The 22,747-nt window shown below is 32.1% G+C and overlaps 2 protein-coding genes across 2 annotated transcripts; one reads left to right on the top strand and one right to left on the bottom strand.

Annotated features, from left to right (window-relative positions):
- Positions 1-1,619: 1,619 nt before the first annotated feature.
- LOC120177975 (arp2/3 complex-activating protein rickA-like) lies at positions 1,620-21,255 on the bottom strand. Its single transcript, XM_039183950.1, has 6 exons — positions 21,250-21,255; positions 4,828-5,134; positions 4,009-4,118; positions 3,554-3,922; positions 2,609-3,305; positions 1,620-2,322 (listed from the first exon to the last, which is right to left on the bottom strand). The coding sequence occupies exons 2-6, from the start codon at positions 5,072-5,074 to the stop codon at positions 2,243-2,245; spliced, it is 1,503 nt and encodes a 500-aa protein (XP_039039881.1). The 5' UTR covers positions 5,075-5,134; positions 21,250-21,255; the 3' UTR covers positions 1,620-2,242.
- LOC120177978 lies at positions 11,974-12,661 on the top strand. The gene has a single exon (XM_039183954.1). It carries the CDS (start codon positions 12,087-12,089, stop codon positions 12,528-12,530), a length of 444 nt encoding a protein of 147 aa, XP_039039885.1. The 5' UTR covers positions 11,974-12,086; the 3' UTR covers positions 12,531-12,661.
- Positions 21,256-22,747: the final 1,492 nt, after the last annotated feature.

The raw sequence follows: 22,747 nt of genomic DNA on the forward strand, positions 1-22,747 counted from the left end.
TTTATTAAATAAAAATAATTTTTTATTATTTTGGGTCGGGTCGGATTTCTAATTCATATATTAGGGTCGGGTCGGATGAAACTTTATTTTGTTCAGGTCGGGTTTTTTAAGTGTGATATTCGGGTCGAGTCGGATCGGGTTTTTTTAAGTGTGATATTCGGGTCAGGTCGGGTCGGGTTTAGGGTGAAAAAAACCGGACCGACCCGAAAAAAATATATAATTTTACCTTATATATTTAGGAATAATTATAATAATACCCCTCTATATATAATTTTTTTCAATTAAGTCAATGTTTTTATTGAATAAAAATAATTTTTTTATTATTTTGAGTCGTGTCGGGTCGAGTTTCTAATTCATATATTGAATAAAAATAGTTTTTGGTATATTTTTTGGTAACTAATTATTGAATAAAAATATTTTTTGGTATTTTTTTAACTAATTAACATACTCCGATTGGAATGTATCGAAATATTGCTCTATCTTTTGGTAACTTATTAACATATTTTAATTGCGATGATTTTAACTTATAATTTTTATTAACATGATTTTTATAATTTATTGAAATGAATAATCAATCAATAAAATAAAAATTTAATATTTTTTTAATTTTTTATAATATATTATTACATGTAAATTGTAAAATAATCTAAAATAAAGAGAGAAAAATAAGAATGACAAATATATTATTTTACATTACTGAAATCAAATTCATCTGATATGTCTGCGAACCAAACATAATATGGAATTGGATTTCAATTCCTACATATTCTAATTCCTTTACAGATTTTAATTCTCTTATAAACATTCCAACTAACCAAACGTCACCAAAAACCCAATTTCCTATTTCGTAGGTGACAAAGGGTTGGCCGGAACTGAAATTTGATGATTGATGGATGGGCTTCGATAATGCGACAAAGGTCATGGCCGATGTTGCCACGATGCAAGAGAAACACAAAGGAGAAGTGACGGTGACGGCATTGCCCTTTGCTACAGATTCTCACCCTTTGTCGCCGATCTGGGTGTTTGTTGTTCGGCCACCCATTGTCAATGTCGTCTCCTTGTAGCCGTCGGTGAACTCCAATGAACCATTGGGGTTTTTTTGGGGGCATTTTTGAAAATTGGGGCTTTTTCAGTATTTTAGATAGAATTGAGGTTTTTTCGAAAATAAAACATTTTAAACTTTTTTTAAAGAATAAAATTTTCAAAATTACTAGATAATGACATGTGTCACTTATCGAGCTTTTTTAACGGCTGTTAGGACCGAGACACTTAAAGTGATAACATTTATAAGACACCTTAATGTTTAAAAAAAATTTGGGCACTAATTGAGGAAAAACAGTATAATTTTATTTTATAATTAAGCCAATTAAATATAAGGTAGACTTTAGATTTTAAATTGTAAAGCCTAAAAAACTTGAGAACTAGTGAAGTAATTTCACCATTTTCCTTTGGCTGGCAAATTAAAAGATATAAAAAATGTTGGTTGCCGAACATTAGATGAACATATTCACGAACGTTAAACAAACATGTTCACAATCATTAAATGAACGAACATTAACACATTTAAAAATAAATAAAACGGACACAAACACAACTTTATTCAGTCAATCTAAGTTCAGTTCATTTACACCTGTGTCCTGGCTGCATGGACCTGTCTGGAAATATTAAGCTAAGGCCAGCATTGACCTGAACCATACATTCTAGGTTCATCGACTTGTAATTTGATCCTCCCATTTAAGAATTCCATTCATTACAAGAATCAAATCAACATGCTCAATTCAATACAAGTATATACTCTCTCTCTTATCTATCCCTCGTTATTATAAAACACTAGTCTTTTACATTTCGCCTACATTGTAGTTGCTCAAAATGAAACTTCATAATCTTTACACTTAAATCGATATCGGAGACGGTATGCCGGCTTCTTAAGTAGTCAAACCATCTCTAGGAGTTATTCCCTTGGGGAAAAACATCCCACGTTTCTCTTGCGTGATGACATCGTATCCGAAGCAAGATGAATGGCCTGCCAACTTTCTGGCTTTGACCAGCAGTTCATCTTTCTATCTTGTTCGAATATGTATATATTGATTGCATAGACTGAAGGAAAATGAAAAACTCGGACGCTTTTTGGTGTGTTATTCACAGGTGGTTCTACTGTCCTTGCCATATCAAAATTGGAAATGAACATCACCTGGCAGTCTTTTTGGAACTCGGGGTGGTATGGCACGATGGATCTATTCGATCATAAAAGGAGATGGAAGATTAAGAATCCCGAAACTCCTAGTAAACAGAATCCCTCGGGGAAAACACGTACTGCTATGGCTGCAGGACAACGATCACAAAAACAATCGTTACAATTAGCTATAATTGAAGAATGATAAAAACAAATGCATGTGAGCATGTCCAATTGGCATTTCTATGGTTGAAACCACCATTAACAAGCTATATATAGATGCAAGCTGGAAGAATGTTGATGAATGCTGAAAACTTTGATACGGCAATACGACCTTCAAGCTTGAACAAATATGTATTAAGTAATACAATTCTTTATAAAACGGAAAACAGAGCTTAAGCAGCATAACATAGTTTGCTTATCATAGATGCTTACATGACGGAGATTGCGCAGATGGAGGCTTAGCTACTGGTGCAGAAACTGGTCCTTTTGTACGCTCCATACCTTGGCCGGGACGGGATCCATAAGACACTGAAGCTAATGGTGGTAGACTTGGGGGAAACTGTGACTGGGGACTACTAATTACTGGTGGGTGCTTAGGAATTACGTTGGAATGAGATCTTAATGGAGGGCTTGCAGGACGAGAATACGGACAAGGGGGCGGGGCAGGAGTCACTACACTAGAGGATGCAGGTGAAATTGAAGGGGGAAGAGACGGGACGGTTCTAGGATCCAGTGAATGCAGGGGACTATGAGCAGATGGAGAAACAGCATTGCAATTAGGACAGGGTGGAAAATGATGAATATTGGGTGACAATGCTGGCACCTGAGGTGGTACAGCCTTGGAACGCGGTGAAATCGATGGCCCTGGAGCCAAAACCGGTGAAGGAGTAGGAGGGGTACCGTGAAGTGTACCCTTCAAACAAGATGATAAACTAATGCTTTTAACTTTACCGAAGACCGAGTTATTGAGACCAAGATTCCTTGCAGGAGAGTTAGTAATGATTTGAGCCAACTGCTTTAATCTCTGAGGCAGAAGGTTACCATAATTATCAGAAATCACTGAAGCCTGAACTATGACTGGTGACGACGTAGTGGAGCCATTTTGGTTTGTTAATTGCACAAACAAATTCTGCAACGAACAACTCAAAATAATTATAAACACAACCAACAAATAGGAACCAAATTTCAAGGCGTCAAAGGATACAAATCCATACGGCAAATAACCTACTATTCCCTCAACCCACAACCCAGAATTTCCATTCCAATGCGATGATGAAACTTCAAGGCCCTAATTTCCTAAACTAGGGTTATAAGGCTACCATAGATTCACCCAAAAACAAAAGCATTGGTGAAATTGTTATACAGCTTAAGTCGTACCTCATAAGACCTCAGGCGTAGTCCATACTTAAGCTGATCCTTCAACTCAACGCATTTGTCATCTATTTCAGATATCGAGTTATACAAAGTAAAATTAAACAGAAACTGGGTTATCTGAAAGATGGAAGCAGATTGTACAGGGATTACAGTGATGTCCCCGGGAAACTTCAAGATCTCAAAATCAGAAGGATGCCCAAAAATTGATGTCGTCAAAGTCAGATTGGATTGTCGAAGGAACAGCTCAACCAACGACGATTTCAGCACACTAAGGTGTACTGGACTTATCGGACTCTTTACGGGATCAGATAAAACACCAAATACCACTTTAGTAGAGTTAACACCCGAATGGTGAATGGATAGGATAGCTATCTGTCAAATGAGTAGCTTTTAGATCAAATTTTCAATAATATATAGAGGTAAATAAGTAATGTGATAGAAGAAGTTGAGAGTAGAACCTTGGTTTGCGGAACACAGATTTCTTCATAGATATCATACTCTAACTGTTCAATATGCTGAACAAGCTCCGAAACTGGTTTCTGAAGGGTAAAACATGCATGAATCGGAGCTGCAAAGAGTAAATGAATATATAAGCAAGAAACAAGGAAAATTACTTGAGAAGAAGCTTGGAATCAATAACTTACGGGAAATTATCGCAAGTCATGGAAGACGGTTGGAATCAATTAAGAAACAAATCAAATGACCAGTTACTAAGCCGATCAACCGGTTATCAATTTAAAGTATGAAAAACAATAAAACATAGCCCTTGTCTCACAAATTTGACATCTTTATTTACAAGAAATAAGGGGGAGGAAAGCATTGAATCAAACCATTAAGTGTTCACTTCTTTTGCTAAAAAGAGAAATACTCTAACTATAGGAAAACAATCACTTCCTATGATACAATTATAATTGGAACCACATTTTATCATAAATACAGCAATTTCCCCACCTGAATGTCATTCTAAAACACCAAAATTCCAAATTTAAAATAAATTTTGAATCTATGAATTCACAAGCTCCAAAGGGTAAACAAAGTATCAGGTATCAATTTACAACAAGGGCCATCAAAGAATCCTGATTGCAATATAATTACAAGGTAAATAATAGATCAATCAGGGAAATACCCAATAGCTCTAAACAATCGAGGATCTAAATTAAGCAAAAAAATGCAATGAAAAAACAAAAAATCTATTTACCAGAGACATCAGACAAACCCAGAATTAAGCCCTAATTACACGAAGAAGATGAAAAACTAAGTTTGAAAAGAAGCCTTACTACTAAGCTTAATAGCTTGCTTAGCATCGAACCCAGAATTCACTGATCGTATAGGAAGGATCCAGAAGATCCCAGGCAACAAAACCGACAAGCTGAGGAACAAGACAAAAACACATCTGAAACTGAACTCATTAGAAAGGCTCGACAATACCCGCCAACATCTCCCACATAAGTGCCCTTCATTGTTCCCTGATTCAAGACCCTGCTCTCTTTGTTGCTGCAGACTTCGGTCCTCATTTTTCCCCATTGAAAGTGCATCTGGGGAAAAAAAGGGAAAATACCCAACAATATTTCTACCTCTCTCTTTCTGTCTGATTGCCTTGGGTTCTTTACTTTTTCTTTTTTCACTTCCTCTCTCTGGAAATCTCCACTCACCTACAACACCAACAACAACAACAAGGAGTAACTTTGCAGAGGATTGTGGGAAGAGAGGGTGTGGATTGAGAGACGAGCGTTAATGGTGGGCAATGCATGTGCCCCTCTCTCTCTCTCTCTGTATTAACCACTGGGGTAAATTACACGAGTTACCACCAAACTATTGTCATAAATCATTTTGACAACCAACGTTTAGAAACAATCAAACAGACCACTCAACTATTTAAATGGTTCATTCAAGCCACTATACGTTAATTTTTAATAGAAGTGGTACGTGACAGTTAATAAAATTGGCATAATTATATATTTTATCTTTTATATTCACATATTCTATCAATTTAGTCACTATATTAATTTGATTAAATAAATTTAATCATCCAATCTGGATGTGTCACATGTCATTATACGATTGGAGATTGAATTTAATTTATTTTAATATTTTAATTAAATAATTTTCCCACGAATCAGGTGGTGACATGTTCACCACCTGTGTAAAGGGAAAACAAATTAAACACACAAAGCAGCTTATGGGGTGGGGAGGGATTCGATTCCCTGGGCAAGCCTTTGCCACAAGGCCAAGCTAATAGTATTTCACACACACATATATATTAAATTAATTAAAAAAATATAATAAATAAATTGTATTTTACATATATATTAAATTAATTAAATTTAACTTCTAATCACATAGTGACATGTGGCACCTTCGAATTAGAGGATTAAATTTATTTAATTGAATTAAAATAATGACTAAATTGATAAAATATGTGAATATTAAGAACCAAATATATAATTATGTCAATTTTATTAATTATCACATCATCACATCTGTTAAAAATTAACAAAAGTGACTTGAATGAACCATTTAAATAGTTGAGTAATCTATTTGATCATTTCCAACCTTAGTGCTCAAAATGATTTATGACCATAATCGGTGGTCACCCGTGTAATTATCTTCAATTTTGACAATACCCTTTTATTTGCTATCTCTAACACTCGTCTTGCCATTTTTGTTTACTTGTATTTAAAATTTGGGTAAAGTATAGTAATGGTCACTGAACATTTCTGAAGCTTGCATTTAGATCCCCCAACATTTAAAACTTGCAATACAGTCTCCCAACATTTATTCCGTTTACAATATGGTCCCCCACTTAAACCACAGTTAGAAAATTAGGATAAATTATATAAATGGTCATTGAACTTTTCAGTCACTTGAATTTAGGTCCCCTAACTTTTAAAACTTGCAAAACAGTCATCAATTTCATTCTAAACCCCAATTTCCAAAGTAATTCAATTTTATTCTAAACCCTAAATTCCAAAATACTTAAATTAAATTCAATTATGTCAAATTTATTATTATTTAATTTTATCTTATTTCATGTGATACATATTTTTTTATATAAATATAATAGTATAATTCTTATCTGTTGAAGAAATTTTTTAATTAAAAAAAGTAGTTAGGATATAGAAGATGTTGAAAATAATTCGAATTTTAAATTTATAAAATGTTATTTTGACGTATAAATAAAAGTGTAAACTACTCGATTGATAACTTAACTATCTAGCCCTTTTTACTTTTGTCATCGATCTTTTAAATTTAACAATCATACCACATAATTATTTAATTGTTTCAACTAAGCCACTAGTCGTTACCAATTAATAAAAATGATGATGTGGCAGTTAAAAGGAATTGGCATTATTATACATTCTGTCTTTATTATTTATATAATCAATTTGGTCCTAAATTAAAAAAATTTTAATAAATTAATCATTTAATTAGGATCTGACATGTGTTAGCACATGATCATGACACGTGTCATTGGTGACACGTGTTACCACCTAATTATTTATATATACTATCAATTTGGTCCTAAATTAAATAAAATTTAATAAATTAATCATTTAATCAGGATCTGACATGTGTTAACACATGATCATGATATGTGTTATTGGTGACACATGTCACCTCCTAATTAGAAGAAAATTAAGTTACAAAGAAGTAAAATTTGGGTCTTGGGCAAACTCAAACCTGAGTCACGCAAATGAAAGATACAGGGTGGAGTCACTAAGCTAACACCATCGTTTGTGTTAAGAGATATACAATAATACATATACTAATAGTATGACCAATGCCAGAATTTAACACACAAAGCAGCTTATGGGGTGGGGAGGGATTCGATTCCCTGGGCAAGCCTTTGCCACAAGGCCAAGCTAATAGTATTTCACACACACATATATATTAAATTAATTAAAAAAATATAATAAATAAATTGTATTTTACATATATATTAAATTAATTAAATTTAACTTATAATCACATAGTGACACGTGGCACCTTCGAATTAGAGGATTAAATTTATTTAATTGAATTAAAATAATGACTAAATTGATAAAATATGTGAATATTAAGAACCAAATATATAATTATGTCAATTTTATTAATTATCACATCATCACATCTGTTAAAAATTAACAAAAGTGACTTGAATGAACCATTTAAATAGTTGAGTGATCTATTTGATCATTTCCAACCTTAGTGCTCAAAATGATTTATGACCATAGTCGGTGGTAACCCGTGTAATTATCTTCAATTTTGACAATACCCTTTTATTTGCTATCTCTAACACTCGTCTTGCCATTTTTGTTTACTTGTATTTAAAATTTTTAAAAAGGTACGAATTTTTGCATTTGAAGTGTAGTTTTTATTTTTATCTTTAATTAATTTTTCTATTAAAATTGATGCACCACCGACTTTTTAGAGTTTGGAGTTTGGACTCCAAGTTTTAAGTCAAATGTAAATTATTGGAGTGAAAATAGAATTTAATTCTCAAATTTTATAGTTCTTTCAATTTGATTCTAAATTTATTTTTTGTTTATGTTAATTTTAAATATCAGATGTTTCTAATTTTAAAATTTTTTATTTACATTTTTTTTATTAAATAATTAATGATATTATAAAATGTTAAACATATCAAAATATATCATTTGAAAATTTTAAATCAATTATAATTTTATCATTTATTTTAGGGTAAAGTACACAAATAGTCCGCTGACTATAGGATATTTTATTAAAGAAAATAACTTCAGTGACCGAAAATACTTTATAATATACGATTTTAACCAATTTTTTTTGGATTTGCGAAAATAACCAACAAATTCGCAACGCGAACTCTAATTTCGCAACACAGTTTCCAAATTCGCAACGCGAATTTCCCAGATTCGCAACTCGAATTTCTTTTCCGCAACGCGATTTTCCAAATTCACAACACGTAACATTAGAGTTTCATAAGTTAACTTTCTTAATGACAGTTTGAGTTGAAGATTCATAGCTAAAGGCATATATTGTAAAACACCATTAACATTCTCCCATGACCCTCCAAAACACAAATCTATCCAAACATGATCAACAATAGATGATTTCATTCTACAAATTGTAAATTAATTTACTAAACAAATGAGCTATAAACTAGATATCATCACTAACTTAGAGAAAAACATACCTTTATTAAGTTGATAGTTGATAATTTGGGAGAGAAATCATTGAAAAATTATATAGAAATAAAATTATGTAAAAAAAATTAGAGATGGGAAAGGATGTCGTTGGATATAGGAACGGATGTCGCCGGAGAGAGTGGGAGATGGAGATGGAATGAGTTGCGATTTAGGGATTTTGGTTATGAGTTGTTGCTGTTGCGTAGTTTATATATCCAAAACATTTGTGTTGATAGTTGATAGTTTGAGAGAGAAATCATTAAAAAATTATATAGAAATAAATTATGTAAAAAAAAAATTAGATATGAGAAAGGATATTGTTAGATATAGGAACGGATGTCGCCGGAGAGAGTGGGAGATGGAGATGGAATGAGTTGCGATTTAGGGATTTTAGTTATGAGTTGTTGCTGCTGCGTAGTTTATATACCCAAAACATTTGTGTTGCGAAAATAAAAGTTGTTGCAAAATTAAAATTTGTGTTGCGAATTCAAAAATCAAGTTGCGAAAACAAAATTCGTGTTGCGATTTAGAAAATCTTGTTGCTAAAAGGAAACTTGTATTGCGAAAAAGAAATTCGCGTTGCGAATTCAGAAATCGAGTTGCGAATTTGAAATTCCGTGTTGTGAATTTGGATATCGCGTTGCGATTGCAGAAACTGAGTTGCGAATTTGGAAACTATGTTGCGAAATTGGAGTTCGCGTTGCGAATTTGTTGGTTATTTTCGCAAATCCAAAAAAAGATGGTTAAAATCGTATATTATAAGACACTTTCGATCACTGAAGTTATTTTCTCATTTTATTAAGCACATTGACTATTAAAAGTTACAAAATGTTCTCTCAACTATAGGGAGTTACTTTATTGAGTCTCATGACCATTAAAAGTTATAAAAGGGTAAATCAATTATTCATTCTGTTCCAAACTCGTTCTTATTCGTTAAAAATTAATGGACATCTGAGTTGGACGTAAGCATACTAACTTAGATATAATAGTCGTTTGAGATTATGAGTTCATATTTTAATATTTCTCAGTCAACAAGTTAACGTACAACTCAGTCTGCCGTCAAAGTTTTAATGAAAAAGGGTGAATTTGGAACATAAGGAATAATCGATTAACAATTTTATAACTTTTAATAGTCAAATGACTAAAAAACCAACTCCATATAATCGGAGGATTATTTTTTAACTTTTAATAGTCGAGACATTTAAAAAAAGTAATATTTTATAGTCAAATGACCATTTGTGTACTCTACTCTTATTTTTAATAGATGTCACGTGAATCAAGGTGAGAGAAAATTTAAAACTTTTTTATTATTTTAGGATCTTGGATGATAGAAAATTAAAAGTTAAGATTAATAGTAAAAAATAATATGATATTTACTGAAAAAATAAGGAGTTAATCTCAGTTTTTGATTTCACTCATCTAACGATCTTAAAAATTGTAAAATTAAAATTTTTACGCATTTTATTAAATTAATCTTAACTTGTAATAATTTAATAAATTAGAATTATAAGCAACGTGGCAATTGACATTAGAAACATATACAAAAGGGTCACCCCACTCACTTGCCTGGTAGACGGTACATATCTTTCAACTTCCTTTTATTTTTATTTTCTATATAATCATTTTTAATTTAATTTTCTTTTTTTTTTATTTAGTGGGGGAGAGAACAGGCTGACCAATAGAAACAACACACGCGGACCAATGGTAAGCCAAGGATGTACTTTGCAATCAATTAAAATGATAAATTAAAAAACATGTTAAGTTTTTAACGACGAGGTACTAAAATAAAATAAAATTTAAAAATTAGGTATGATTTTGAAGAAATTCAAAGTTTAAGCACTAAAAAGGACCAAAACTAGTAGTTTAGATACTAAATGCGTAGTTTGCCCTAAATTCTAAGTTTAATTTAGGTCAAATTATACAATTAGTCCCTATATTGTAAATAAATTATTGATTGTCCTAAAATCTAACTTGATCAATTACACTCCTTTATTTTTATTTATTTGTTTGTTTGTTTATTTGCATTTTAAAATCTTAGTTATAATCCAAATAATAGTTGACTTCGATTTAAAATGATCAAATCAGAGAATTAAAATTAAATATGAAAATCGCATATAATACATATAATAATAGTTGATTTTGATTTTAAAAAAAACTAAAAAACATTGTTCGCTTTAAATATAACACCATCGACTTGGTCTAATAAAAAATGAGTAAGAAGTCATAATTATAATATCATCAATTAAATTTTAACTAGATTTGTTTTGGAGTCAAAATACACATTCAAACATTTTAACTTGATCTGAATAGGTCGGATTTTTTTTTTAAAAAAAATGGGTTCGGGTCGGATCTATTCGGGTTCTTTAGAGGATATGTCTGGTTGGATCGGGTTCGAGTTCGGGTTTGAAGTGAAAAATAGACGACCTGAAAAATTTTTAAATTTACTTTATATATTTAGGAATAATTACAATAATAACCCTCTATATATTTTTCACCCTAAACTCGAACTCAACCTAAAAAAAATTAAATTTATCTTATATATTTAGAAATAATTGCAACAATAACTCTCTCAATATATATATTTATTTATTTATTTCGGGTCAAGTCATATCGAATTCAAGTTTTATATAAAAAAATCAATTCAGGTTTGAGTTAAATGTAATTATTCCTAAACTCATTAAGTTGAATTTCAAGTAAAAGATATATATTTTTTAGTTGGGTCGGATTTCGATCCGTTTTGATATAAAATCAGACCCTTTCCCCCACAAAAATCATGGCCTAAATTTACATTATTGGTAACATTAAAAGCCCTACACTTTTTCTCAATTTAGATGCTTGACATTATCAAATGGCCATGGCCTACCTTTCTCACTATGTTAAAGATTCCCGTCCTTTGATAGGGATAAGGAACCAACGCCATCCACTCCTCCACTTTCCTCAAACCACCGATTTGGATAAAAAAGTAAATTTAATTAAGATTTTGATCAAATCTTATTTTGGTTGATATATTTTAGAAAATGTGGATTTATATTAATTTAAATATCAGTTTTACGTAAGAATGTTTATCGGTCGACTCGGGTTAAGTTTTTCGGTCCATCTATTTCTTACTAAAATATAAAATAATTTATTTTATGAACTCGGTTTACTATATCATTCGTGATTTTCTTTGAATCATATCTATTAATTTTAACATAACTTCTAAATATTTGTCCACCCCTTTTTAATTAGGACTACGGATAACCGGGTGAGTCGGGTCGATATAATATTTTTTAAGTAGGCATACATTATATGACTCTTCACCCACTAACTTCCTTTATCTTCATCGAAGCAAATTATTGTTCATACGGTAGATCTGCGTTCGAGTTCAAAGCTTTCTTTCTACAGCAAAGAAAATGGAAGCTCTCCTTTCCCAATTCACCTTCCTATCAGATCAAGCTTTACAGGACAAGAACTTCGATCCATCGGCCATTGAAGACCTAATGAAGCTCTTCGAGATCGAGACTTACCAGGCATGGACGGCCATGGAGCTGGAACAGGAAGAGCAACTAAAACAAGCCGAGATAACCATGCAGGAAGCCGAGGACTACCTCGACTCGGTGATGGAGACGGCGATGGACGAGTTCAGGCGGTTCGAGGAGGAAATGGAACGCGATTCGAAGGACGAAGCCGACGGCCTAGAAGATGCGGCGGAGAAGGCTAGGAAGATGGGGAATTTGATGGAGAAAGGAGCGACTATTGCCTCTAAATTATACGTTGAGGCGGCTATGAACTCTGCTACTGCTTCCATGAAATCTGCTTTCAAGGGGCTTTCCACCAACAAGGTCCATCCTTCATGAAAAAAAACCTATTTATGTTGTTTTCTTCTGTGATTTACGTGTATGATTTAAAAGGGACCTTACGGGGGTTTCTATGAATTCTGTTTTGTAATCCATGAACTGGGTTTCAAGTTTTTCATGTGTTGCGTTTACCGTGATTACGGGTAATATCGCAGTAAAACCGTCGGCGAACAATGAAAAAAATAGTTGCAACCGCGAAACTTTAGCAGTTACCGATTTACTGAATTCATCTATTTGTTTAGGGTTCTTTGGTTTTCACTGAGTTCAATATGAGCTGAGATTGGAATCTGCCTGACTTGAATACTGAATATAATCTTTTAAAGAAGTATAAAATTTTCAAAAAATTTATGAATTAGCCCATACGATTATAGAACTTGCTACCCTCAACGGCAGATTGGTTGGTTTTTTTAAAGGGGTGAAGTAGGAGACTCCTTGTCCCCTTACCTTTCTGTGATCACTATGAATTTCTTATCGAATTTGCTGGATAAAGCAACGGAGCATGGTGCTATCCGGTATCACCCAAAGTGCCATAGGATTTAGCTTACTAACCTCTGCTTTGCCGATGACCTGCTGGTTTTCTCCAATGACACTGTTAGTGTTCTATTTTAAGTGTTTGAGGGTTTCTTAAAGTTTTTTACCAGTTTTCGGGGTTCAGTTGAATGCAACCAAGTCTTAGTTCTTTTCCTCTGGTGTTAAAGATGATGCTTATTTGTGTATCTTTTGGTGCTCCTTCGACTTAACAAGAAACACTATGGAGTATTTTGCATGGTTTTTCAACCATGTCTTTGTACTTTCAACACCATGCTGCGGTCCCTTGTGCTCGAATCCGTGACCTCTAGGAGCAACAACGATTCCTTTAACCACTTAGATAGGTTGGTTAGTGCATTGCCTTGACTTCTTTGAGTATGGATTACTAAGTGCTGCTGAATTATTCCAATAAAGTTAATGGTGGATTGCTTGACTTGTTCTATGAAACCATCAACATCATATCCATTTATGTTCATCCTGGATTCCTGATGGACAGTGAGTGCTCTTCATTCTTAGTTTGTGCAGCTACTAGTGTCCCAAAATTCTGTAGCTGTTGCTCAATAACTCCTATCAAAGCCCAAAATCACCTAAGCGTGTCTCTCATGGCTCCTTGGGCCCATGATCAACTCTTCTCCTTCTTATTGGATGAATTGAAAGCTTTATTTCAAAAAAAAAAAAAAATCATACAATCACTTTTAAAATATAGTTGGAAATTTAGTAACCCTTTCTTTTTCCTTAAGCCTATGGCCCAATCCAACCCTCTTTAGCCCTATTTTTTCTATAATTTCATAAATTGTTTTGTTTTTACCCTCTTTTCGTTCTCTTATTAATTCATTCAATTTTAATTTAATCTTGTTTTTCTCTTTTTTCAAATATTAGTCTTCAATTTATCAAATATTAGTCTTCAATTTTTTTAATATTTATTCTCTTGTAATTATATTTAAGGTATTTTCTTAATAAAGTAATAAAAAATAGTGTTTTTTAATACCTAGCATTATATTTTTGTTACGTTTTGGCCACATGCCATTAAATAAAATAATACCACTGACTTGATAATTTTTTTTAATGATGATGTGATATTATCTTATAGTGATATAATAACATAATAAGTGTGCGTTTGGTTCACGGAATGTAAGATTACCAGTGGGAATAAAAGATTACCAGGGAATAGGATTACTGGGAATGTTGTATTTTGTGTTTGGTTGGTTTAGCAAGAATGTAAGATTACAGTGTTTGGTTAAAAGAATAAAATATTATTGGAATGTATATTTGACCAAATTGTTCTTATTATATATTTGTATAATATTACAAATTGTAAAATATTTATATATTTTCTTTAAAAAATTAAATTCATAATATTTATATAAATTTTTTTACAAAATTAAAAATATAAAAAAGGTTTAATGAAAGGGTAAAAAAATTTTAACCCCTGAACTTTATATAAAATTTTAATTATAGATTTTTTTTGTAAATCTAAAATAATTTAAGGATAAATTTGTAATTTAACTTTCGTAGAATTTTTATTATTCAATAACAGAAGAATGATATTTTTGAAAAAAAATAAAAATTTAAGGGCATTTTAGTCCAAAACGCCGGTAATGTTACAATAGATAAGAGAAGGGAGGTAATGACATTCCCGGTAATATACCCCAAAAAATCTACTATTAATAATAAAACATTACCGGAAATAAGATTCCCGGCCAACCAAATATGAGAATGTGGGATTCTGATCCCATGTGAGAATCCCACCATCCTTGAACCAAAGAGATAAATATATTACTTTAAGATAGGCGAGCGAATGAGGAAGAAGCTGGGAGCAATAGCTATAGCCATAGATTCTATCATCTAAAAGCCTGTAGATGGTTCAAACTAAATAGTGCGTTGGGTGTGGATTCGCATGCTAAACAGTTGGACTGAATTGAATTTTAATACAATATAATGGATCACAGAAGAATTATTGTCTTATTATCAAGGACGTGACATGAATGAGTAATTAATGAAAGTCCTCGTCTCTGACTTACTTGCAGGTAGACTACCGACGGCCCAACCGAGAGCATGCATTTGCTAAAATATAGGGTAAACTATGTATTTAGTCACCTATCTGTTCTCATAGTTCAGTTTTGATCATTAAACTATTTTTAAAATTATATCTAGCATTATATTTTTGTTACGTTTTGGTCACATGCCATTAAATAAAATAATACCACTGACTTGATAATTTTTTTAATGATGATGTAATATTATCTTATGGTGATATAATACAATCATCGTTGATTTTTTAACGAAAAATAAACAAAATATAACCAAAACATAGTATTAGGTATGATTTTAAAAAAATATATATTTATGACTTATAATACTACTAATAATTTTTTAAATCTAAAGTGTATGGTAATTAAATTCTAAAAAAATGAAAATTGAGGGACTTGGAACATATTTTAATTGCATATAGAGCAGAGGATACTAATTCACTAATATTGATTCAATATTAATAATTTTTAACTTAATTAAAATGTATTAGAATTTAAAAATTAATCAAAAATGGGTTATAATTTAGAGTTATTTACTGTGATTAATTATATATTATTAAGCTATTAGTTGATTATTTTAACACACAAACATGACATCTACTTTTATAATGAATTGTAGTACTCATATTTTATGTGTTATCGTACTCAATAAATAATTAAATATGCCTTTGATGGGTCTATGTAACGATAGATGAAAGGTTGGTGAGCACAAATGAAGAAGATAATAATAGTAGCTGTACGGAGCAAATTAGGATTCAAAACTTTACACGAACCAAGCGACCTCGATGATAAAAGAATTGTTATTTTCTGAAATCTAATCTCGGGCTCGAGCATTAGACATGTTAAGAGTGTAAACGTTTAATATACAATAATCGAGAGTTATCCTTAAATAAATATCATCTTGTACTTAAATAAATAGGTTCATTAAATGGGGTAGGGCCCCTGCCGTAAATAAGGCATGTGAAGTAAAATAGGCGGGAATGGAGAAATCATTGTGGGTACTTTATTTACAAATAGCAGTAAAGATCAATTACATAAAATATTTCTAAACTATTACTCGTATTTGAATATGATTTTAAACTTTAAAAATATTCCAATTATGTCATAAAAATAGTATTAAATAGATGCCCTCGTAAGCCTGACAATCAATTTATGTATTAAATACTCCATCGATCCCATTAAATGTGTCTCTTTTGATTTTTAAAGTTATCTCGTTCAAAGTGTCTTATTAGGAGAGTCAACAAATAACAATATTTATATTTTCTTTTTTACCATTATATCTCGCTATTTTATGACTATCAAAACAAATCTGTCAAATATATCAATAATATTTTAGGGATAATTTTGTCATTTATTTTAATTAAATATATCTTCTAAAACTATGTGTATAGCCAATATTAAACACAAATAATGAGACGGAATGAGTATCAATTTGAATATGATATAGTGTATGTTCAACTTATATGAAACTTAAGTTATTGATGTAGTACGTACACTCGTATACATAATTTAACATCTATATATATATATATATATATCTCATAAGGATTTTATTGATATTAATTTGAAGTCTCAATTGGAAGATTTTGAAGTTTTGGTACCAATTTAAAATTAAGTTATGGTTTGAGGCATTTTACTTGAGTTAATCCCTGTGGGAATCGAGTCAACTGAGCGATTCAATTCAGACACTGTCAAATCTGACTGAAACGTCTTTTCGGTTCATTTTTCTCTCGCTATCTTCATCATTAACGCATAATTGCCTCCTCAAAGCTAAGGGGACAGTGTGTGGGGACCGAGTGGGGCCTTCACTAGAATTTCAGTCTAATCATACGGTGACACGTGTTCCAGCTCTTCAAGATGGTTTTATCTCCTTCTTTTTGGTGGCCCACACTCACGCGCCATGGCGAGAGCGTGGAGAGGGGGAGGTTAGGTATATTTTGAAACGTCGACGTCGGCGATTAAATTCGGTCCCTCGTTGCTCGGGCTATTTCCAATTGCTTGTTCTGACAAACTCGTCCCATTCCACGAATTCAAATAACCTTTCAGACTAATAACTAATTTTTTTTTTAGTGTTCGAGCATCAAAGATTATAGTATGAGTGATTTAACATTTAGTATTAAATAATTAAAAATATTTAAAATATATATTAATTTATAATTACCTTAATTTAATAAAAAAAATTAAGTATTTGTTGAAAAATAATATTTAATAAAGAATCTTAAAAATATAGGGTTAAGTTACAATACAACTTTTATAATACTTAACCCAAGTCGCTCTCCCTTTCCTTTCTCTTTTCTTTTTCGATTTTTTTTAGTTTGTATCGTTTGTTATATATCATACCAGCTTTTTCTTCTTCGATTTTATTTAGTTGATGGCGACATTTGTTTTAATGCTGGTTGCTGACCTCCAATTCTCTTTTCCCTTTGTTTTTTTTGTTTTAATAAAAACAATTCTACCTTTATGGTAGTTTATCTATGCCTTTATGGCATGCTTATCTCTATCTTTGTGGTACGTTTATCTCTGACTTATCGGTCGTTTGACATCTCTTTTTTTTATGTTTGCTCAAGATAAGATTAGACGACGCTGCGACTGATCAAGATGACACTTGTTAAAAACTGTAATGATTTACATGTCAAATGTTTAGGGTGTAAAACAACTTTACTTTCGTATATATTAAACTTTAATGTGCTTCATTTATATTCTGAATATATTTTATTCTGATTAATTTTAACCTAAATTAAACTATTGATCAATGAACTATTAATAATTTTAATTTGATCATTATTCTTTTAATTTTGCCGATAAAATTATTTAACTTCTTAATGTAAAAATATAAAAAAATTTAAACTAATGTCACATGAGCTACATATTAAAATGTATATGGAATTTATTTAATTATAAATCAAGTATTAAATTTATTTTAGTCGCTTAAGTGTTTCTATACCCTCTCTAATATCTAAACCCGAAGTGTCCATTGCCTACATAACTTTCAATTACATATGGAGATAAAAGTTGGATTAAAATTCATAATTATGTGCATATATTTATAATGTTTATTATTATTATTATAAAATATGAATAAATTAAGTGATTAATTATGTTATAAAGTCATAAGATATTAGAAATGTCATGGAAATAAAAATATAGATACTATTAAAGTTGTATTTATAATTCAATCAACTATATAAAAGGGTTATGGTCCTCAATAAATAGATCCTCTCGTATTTACTCTTATCACCGTCAGAGAGTTTATACTTAAATGAACTCTATCTTCTTGAAAGATCACAACCAAATAAAGGCTTAAAGATTTTAACTCGTCAATTAATATAGATATACTTCCGTAAATCTAGTATTTATTGATCTTAATGATTTGACATGATTTAATCATAGTTGTTTTCATAATTATTATGGTTTGGTTATAACGTTAAAATCCACTGAACCCTTTTTTGGCTTTAAAATTTTACTTAAGAAACGTTTAATTATTTATTAAAGAATATAATTTTTATTTATAAAGTTAAACAAATCTATCTGTCAATATATTTTTTGTATATAATAATAATATAAATTACATTCTTTAAGTAAAGAATTTAAGTTCAATTTTTTTGAGTATTCTGAATAAAAAAAAGAATATTATGAGGTTTCTTTTCAATTTAAATAATAAATATGGTAGGACTTGCAATTCAAAAATATATTCGATATAATACGGTGTCAATGGATTATTTTTTATTTTATTCAGATGCTAATTAAATAGCCGAATTTTATTTATGGCATTATTAATTGATTGTTTCTGATTTATTCGGACACAATTAATAGCCCGAATATATTATTTCCAATTCGTCTCCCTTTGTGAAACACTATAAATACCATGCTAACCCACTAGGTTAAACACGGTTCAAAAAATCTATTTTTTCTCTCTCGTTTTCGGTGATAGTCTCTAGCAAGATTTGGTTAGTGATCTTGCAAGTTGTGTTATTGTGCGCTGATCATATTGTTGTTGTATCATGGGAAACAAACGACCAAGATATCTTGAGCACCAAGGAGTGGTCGAAAATCTATCTTAAGGAAATTGCGTTGTTGCATGCCTCAACCTGATTCGAGTTCGATATCTTGTTATTATTCGGGTTCTTTACTCTAAACTATTTCTTCTACTTTATTAATAAAATTTGTTTTTTTATTTTCGTCTCGGATTGTATAACAATATATTTTCTAAATACCCTCAACCATTTTATAAGAACATTTAATAGAAGCTGATGCTCGAACTCAAAACTTTAATTATGCTATAATAACCTATTCGTAAGGTGGTCCAAATATATATTTTAATAATTTAAAAAACCAACTAAGAGCGTGGAGAAACGCGCTATACGATGAGTGGGAGCTTATTTTCAAGAGTGTAGAGACATGTCAGCACAGAACGTATTGTTTAACCTCTAATTTCTCTCTATAAATCAAAGCAGTCTAGGGTTTTCTTCTAGCTGGACAAACAGAACAAGAGCTCTGTGTTTTTCCTTGCTTTGACCCGTTTTCTTTAATTCTTGCCCCGGAATTTTTCTAGAAGAAACCTTTTAGGGTTTTCTTTTTAGTGGTTAATAAAGCAAGAAAGTTGATGGAAATGGGTTGTCTTTGAGAGGAATGTTGGCTGGCTCGATGCTAGGGCTTTGAGCTTTGGGTTTTGAAATGATCAAAGTGAAGGTATCGGACCAGGCTTCATTCCTCACGGCTCCGCCGGAGAATTCGAGCGATGATCAAAGAAGAAAATCAAGGAGAAACGGTTGATGGGAATGTTGTTTGGCTCGAGGTCATCTAGGTTGACGATCTTTGTATTTCCATGAGATTTTCTTGGATTTACTTTTTATTTTCCGGGAAAGTTTCTGGATACATATGTTTAGCCCTATATGATCTCGGACCAGGCTTCATTCCCGTCAACCAAACACTTCCTCCGACCTGTTCCTGTCAGGAGATGCTGTTGTTGTTGCATGGAATCCGTTTGACCCACTTGTCGGAAATGCTAACGGACAAAGATCAAAAGATGTCATTGACTTGGTTTTAATTTTGCCTCCTCTTTTTTGTGGACCTTTAATTTGTCTTTTTTTTCTCCCTTTGTTTCATTGCAAATCTTCCAAACATAAATGATAAATCTGTGGTCATAAGTATACATAATTAATAATTAATTCACCTTCACATGTACGTATGTGGTATGTGTGTACGCAGTTGAATGTGCATGTTCAGTCTGTATAACTGTTATATATATTTGATTAAACTAAGACATTACAAAGGTAGTAAATGTTCTAAATACGGTAAACCATTTGATAATAAACGTTGAGTCACCCTGTTGCACCCACTACAGCAAAATTGGCTTGTTGCGGCGTTTTTTTACCTATAGCGGCATTTTTACGCGTCGCTAAAAACACATGCGGCGTTTTTACAAGCGCCGCTAAAAGCGTCGCTGAAAATAGCGTCGCTAAAGTTTGCGGCGTTTTTCAAGAAAAAACGCCGCAATAGGTGTTGATATTTAGCGGCGTTTGATAGACAAATGCCACAATAGGTGTTGATATTTAGCGGCGTTTGGAAGACAAACGCCGCAATAGATGTTGATATTTAGCGGCATTTGGAAGACAAACGCCACAGTAGGTTTCGATTTATAGCAGCGTTTTTCTCAGAAACGCCGCAGTAGGTGTTGATTTTTAGTGGCGTTTTTATCACAAACGCTGCAATAAGTGTTAAGGTTTAGCGGCGTTTTTTAGCTTAAACGCCGCAATATGTGTTTGATTTGGCGGCGTCTTTAATACAAACGCCGCTAAAGATCGATATATAGCGGCGTTTTAGAATACAAACGCCGCTAAATTACACATAATTTAACAGTTCTAAAAATTATGCTGAATGCCCCAAATCTGTTTTTTCAACCTGTTCCATTATCCAACAAACAAAACAACAATAACATCAAAATCTATATCCATAACAAGCAACATCAAATCCAATATAATAAATAAAAGTTTTCATTAACATAATATAAGTTCAGTGAAACACGGTCCAGTAACATTAACATAATGCTCATAACATAAATGAGTCTACGATAGTGGATTCTGAGGTTGCGTTTTCTGTATCATCAGCATCATATCATTGAGTCGTTTTTCAAATTCTTCACATCTCTGCTGATATGTTACTTCTCTTTGTGCTGCCGCTGCCTCTCTTTGTGCTGTCGCTGCCTCTCTTTGTGCTGCCACTGTTTCTCTCTCTGCTTCCGCTGCTGCTCTGGCTGCTTCCGCTGCTGCTCTCTCTGCTTCCCTTGCTTCATTTTCCGCTTTCAAGTTAGCCATTTGTTGATCCATCTCAGCCAACTTTTCTTTTAAACGACCAACTTCTAATTGGGAAGATCGAGACTGTGATGACATGTACTGTGATGAACTAGATCCAAAATATTTGGTGGGAGTAACAAATGATCCTTGACAGCGCACCCGACCATATCTTTCAGGACCCAAAACGTCATTAATAGCTTGGTTTTCAATGTAATCATCATTAGCAATACCTTGACTCGAAGTAGTAATATGATACTCCGCCCTTTTCTCCCTCAATTTTTCCTAATAATAAAGTGAATAATTAATTAAAATAAAAATGTCATGGTACAAATATAAATAAGTAAGGTAAATTTAAAACATCTACCCAATAAACGTACCATAATTTCTGCAGCGTCAGCAGTCATAGGAGTGCCATCCTTCTTCGTATGTGTCATGTCGAAGAGTTGGATTCGACCAACTTTAGAACCGGATGTATTTTCCTACAATGTATCATAATGTAATTACTATGAGGTAGTATGTACATGGAATAAATAAAATAATTTCAATAATCTATAATACCTCCTCATGAGCTATACAAGCAAAGCTCTTCGATCCAGCCGTGTGCGTAAACTTTTGTTGTTGTCTGCTAGCAACACCAACATGCTCTCGGTCCTACAATGTCAAACAACCACTTTTAATGATGATTTAAATTTCGTGACAACTATTTACGAAAAAATACATCATACCTGTCCTTTTTGGGAACTCCAAAATCTGACTGCATCTTCCCATTGGTACCTGAGCATTCCTGGTGGGACTGTTTGCAACTTCTCTTCAAGGCTGAGATCATTCTTGAAGTATTTCTTCTTTAAGGAGCTCTTGTGGTCCCTCCATCTCTTCCCTAACGCTTGCTTCACATAATCGTCAGAGACCTCTAAAAAAAATTTCTCCTATACATAAAATAAGTTTGCACCGTAAGTATAAATTAATATTGAATTTCTATAGAGTATCTATTATAATGACATTATTACCTTAACAAAATCCAATGCTTGATTTTTGTTACTATTAGGCATTTCGCGCCATGACTCATAATTGATCGGTAACATATTCGCATTACGTCCAACTATGCCTAAGTAACCTGCTAGAAGACGTGATTCTGGGCCAATAGGTTGACCGACATCATTTCTTGAAACTTTGACACGATGCCCAGGAGGAAGTTGGTATAATTCCTTCAAAGTTGTACGTCCCCGAGTCTTGCGCGTTCCAGCATTTTCAACTATATAAGAAATTATTAAATGTTAGTGTTGAAAATGAACAAAGTAGTAAATAAAGTTTCGAATATTACCTTGAATGTCTACTTCTTCAACAGTTTCAGGAACTTGAGAAGACT

This window comes from Hibiscus syriacus, unplaced genomic scaffold (genome assembly GCF_006381635.1).
Source record: "Hibiscus syriacus cultivar Baekdansim isolate YM2019G1 unplaced genomic scaffold, ASM638163v2 tig00112343_pilon, whole genome shotgun sequence".
NCBI lineage: Eukaryota > Viridiplantae > Streptophyta > Magnoliopsida > Malvales > Malvaceae > Hibiscus > Hibiscus syriacus.

Excerpts from the sequence above, each read along its gene's own strand:
- LOC120177975 (XM_039183950.1), bottom strand. The coding sequence starts at position 5,074 with ATGGGGAAAAATGAGGACCGAAGTCTGCAGCAACAAAGAGAGCAGGGT. Across the intron at positions 3,923-4,008 it reads TCTGTGTTCCGCAAACCAAG|ATAGCTATCCTATCCATTCA; the intron begins GTTCTACTCTCA and ends CTCATTTGACAG. Across the intron at positions 2,323-2,608 it reads ATCTGCGCAATCTCCGTCAT|CCATAGCAGTACGTGTTTTC; the intron begins GTAAGCATCTAT and ends GTTGTCCTGCAG.
- LOC120177978 (XM_039183954.1), top strand. The coding sequence starts at position 12,087 with ATGGAAGCTCTCCTTTCCCAATTCACCTTCCTATCAGATCAAGCTTTA.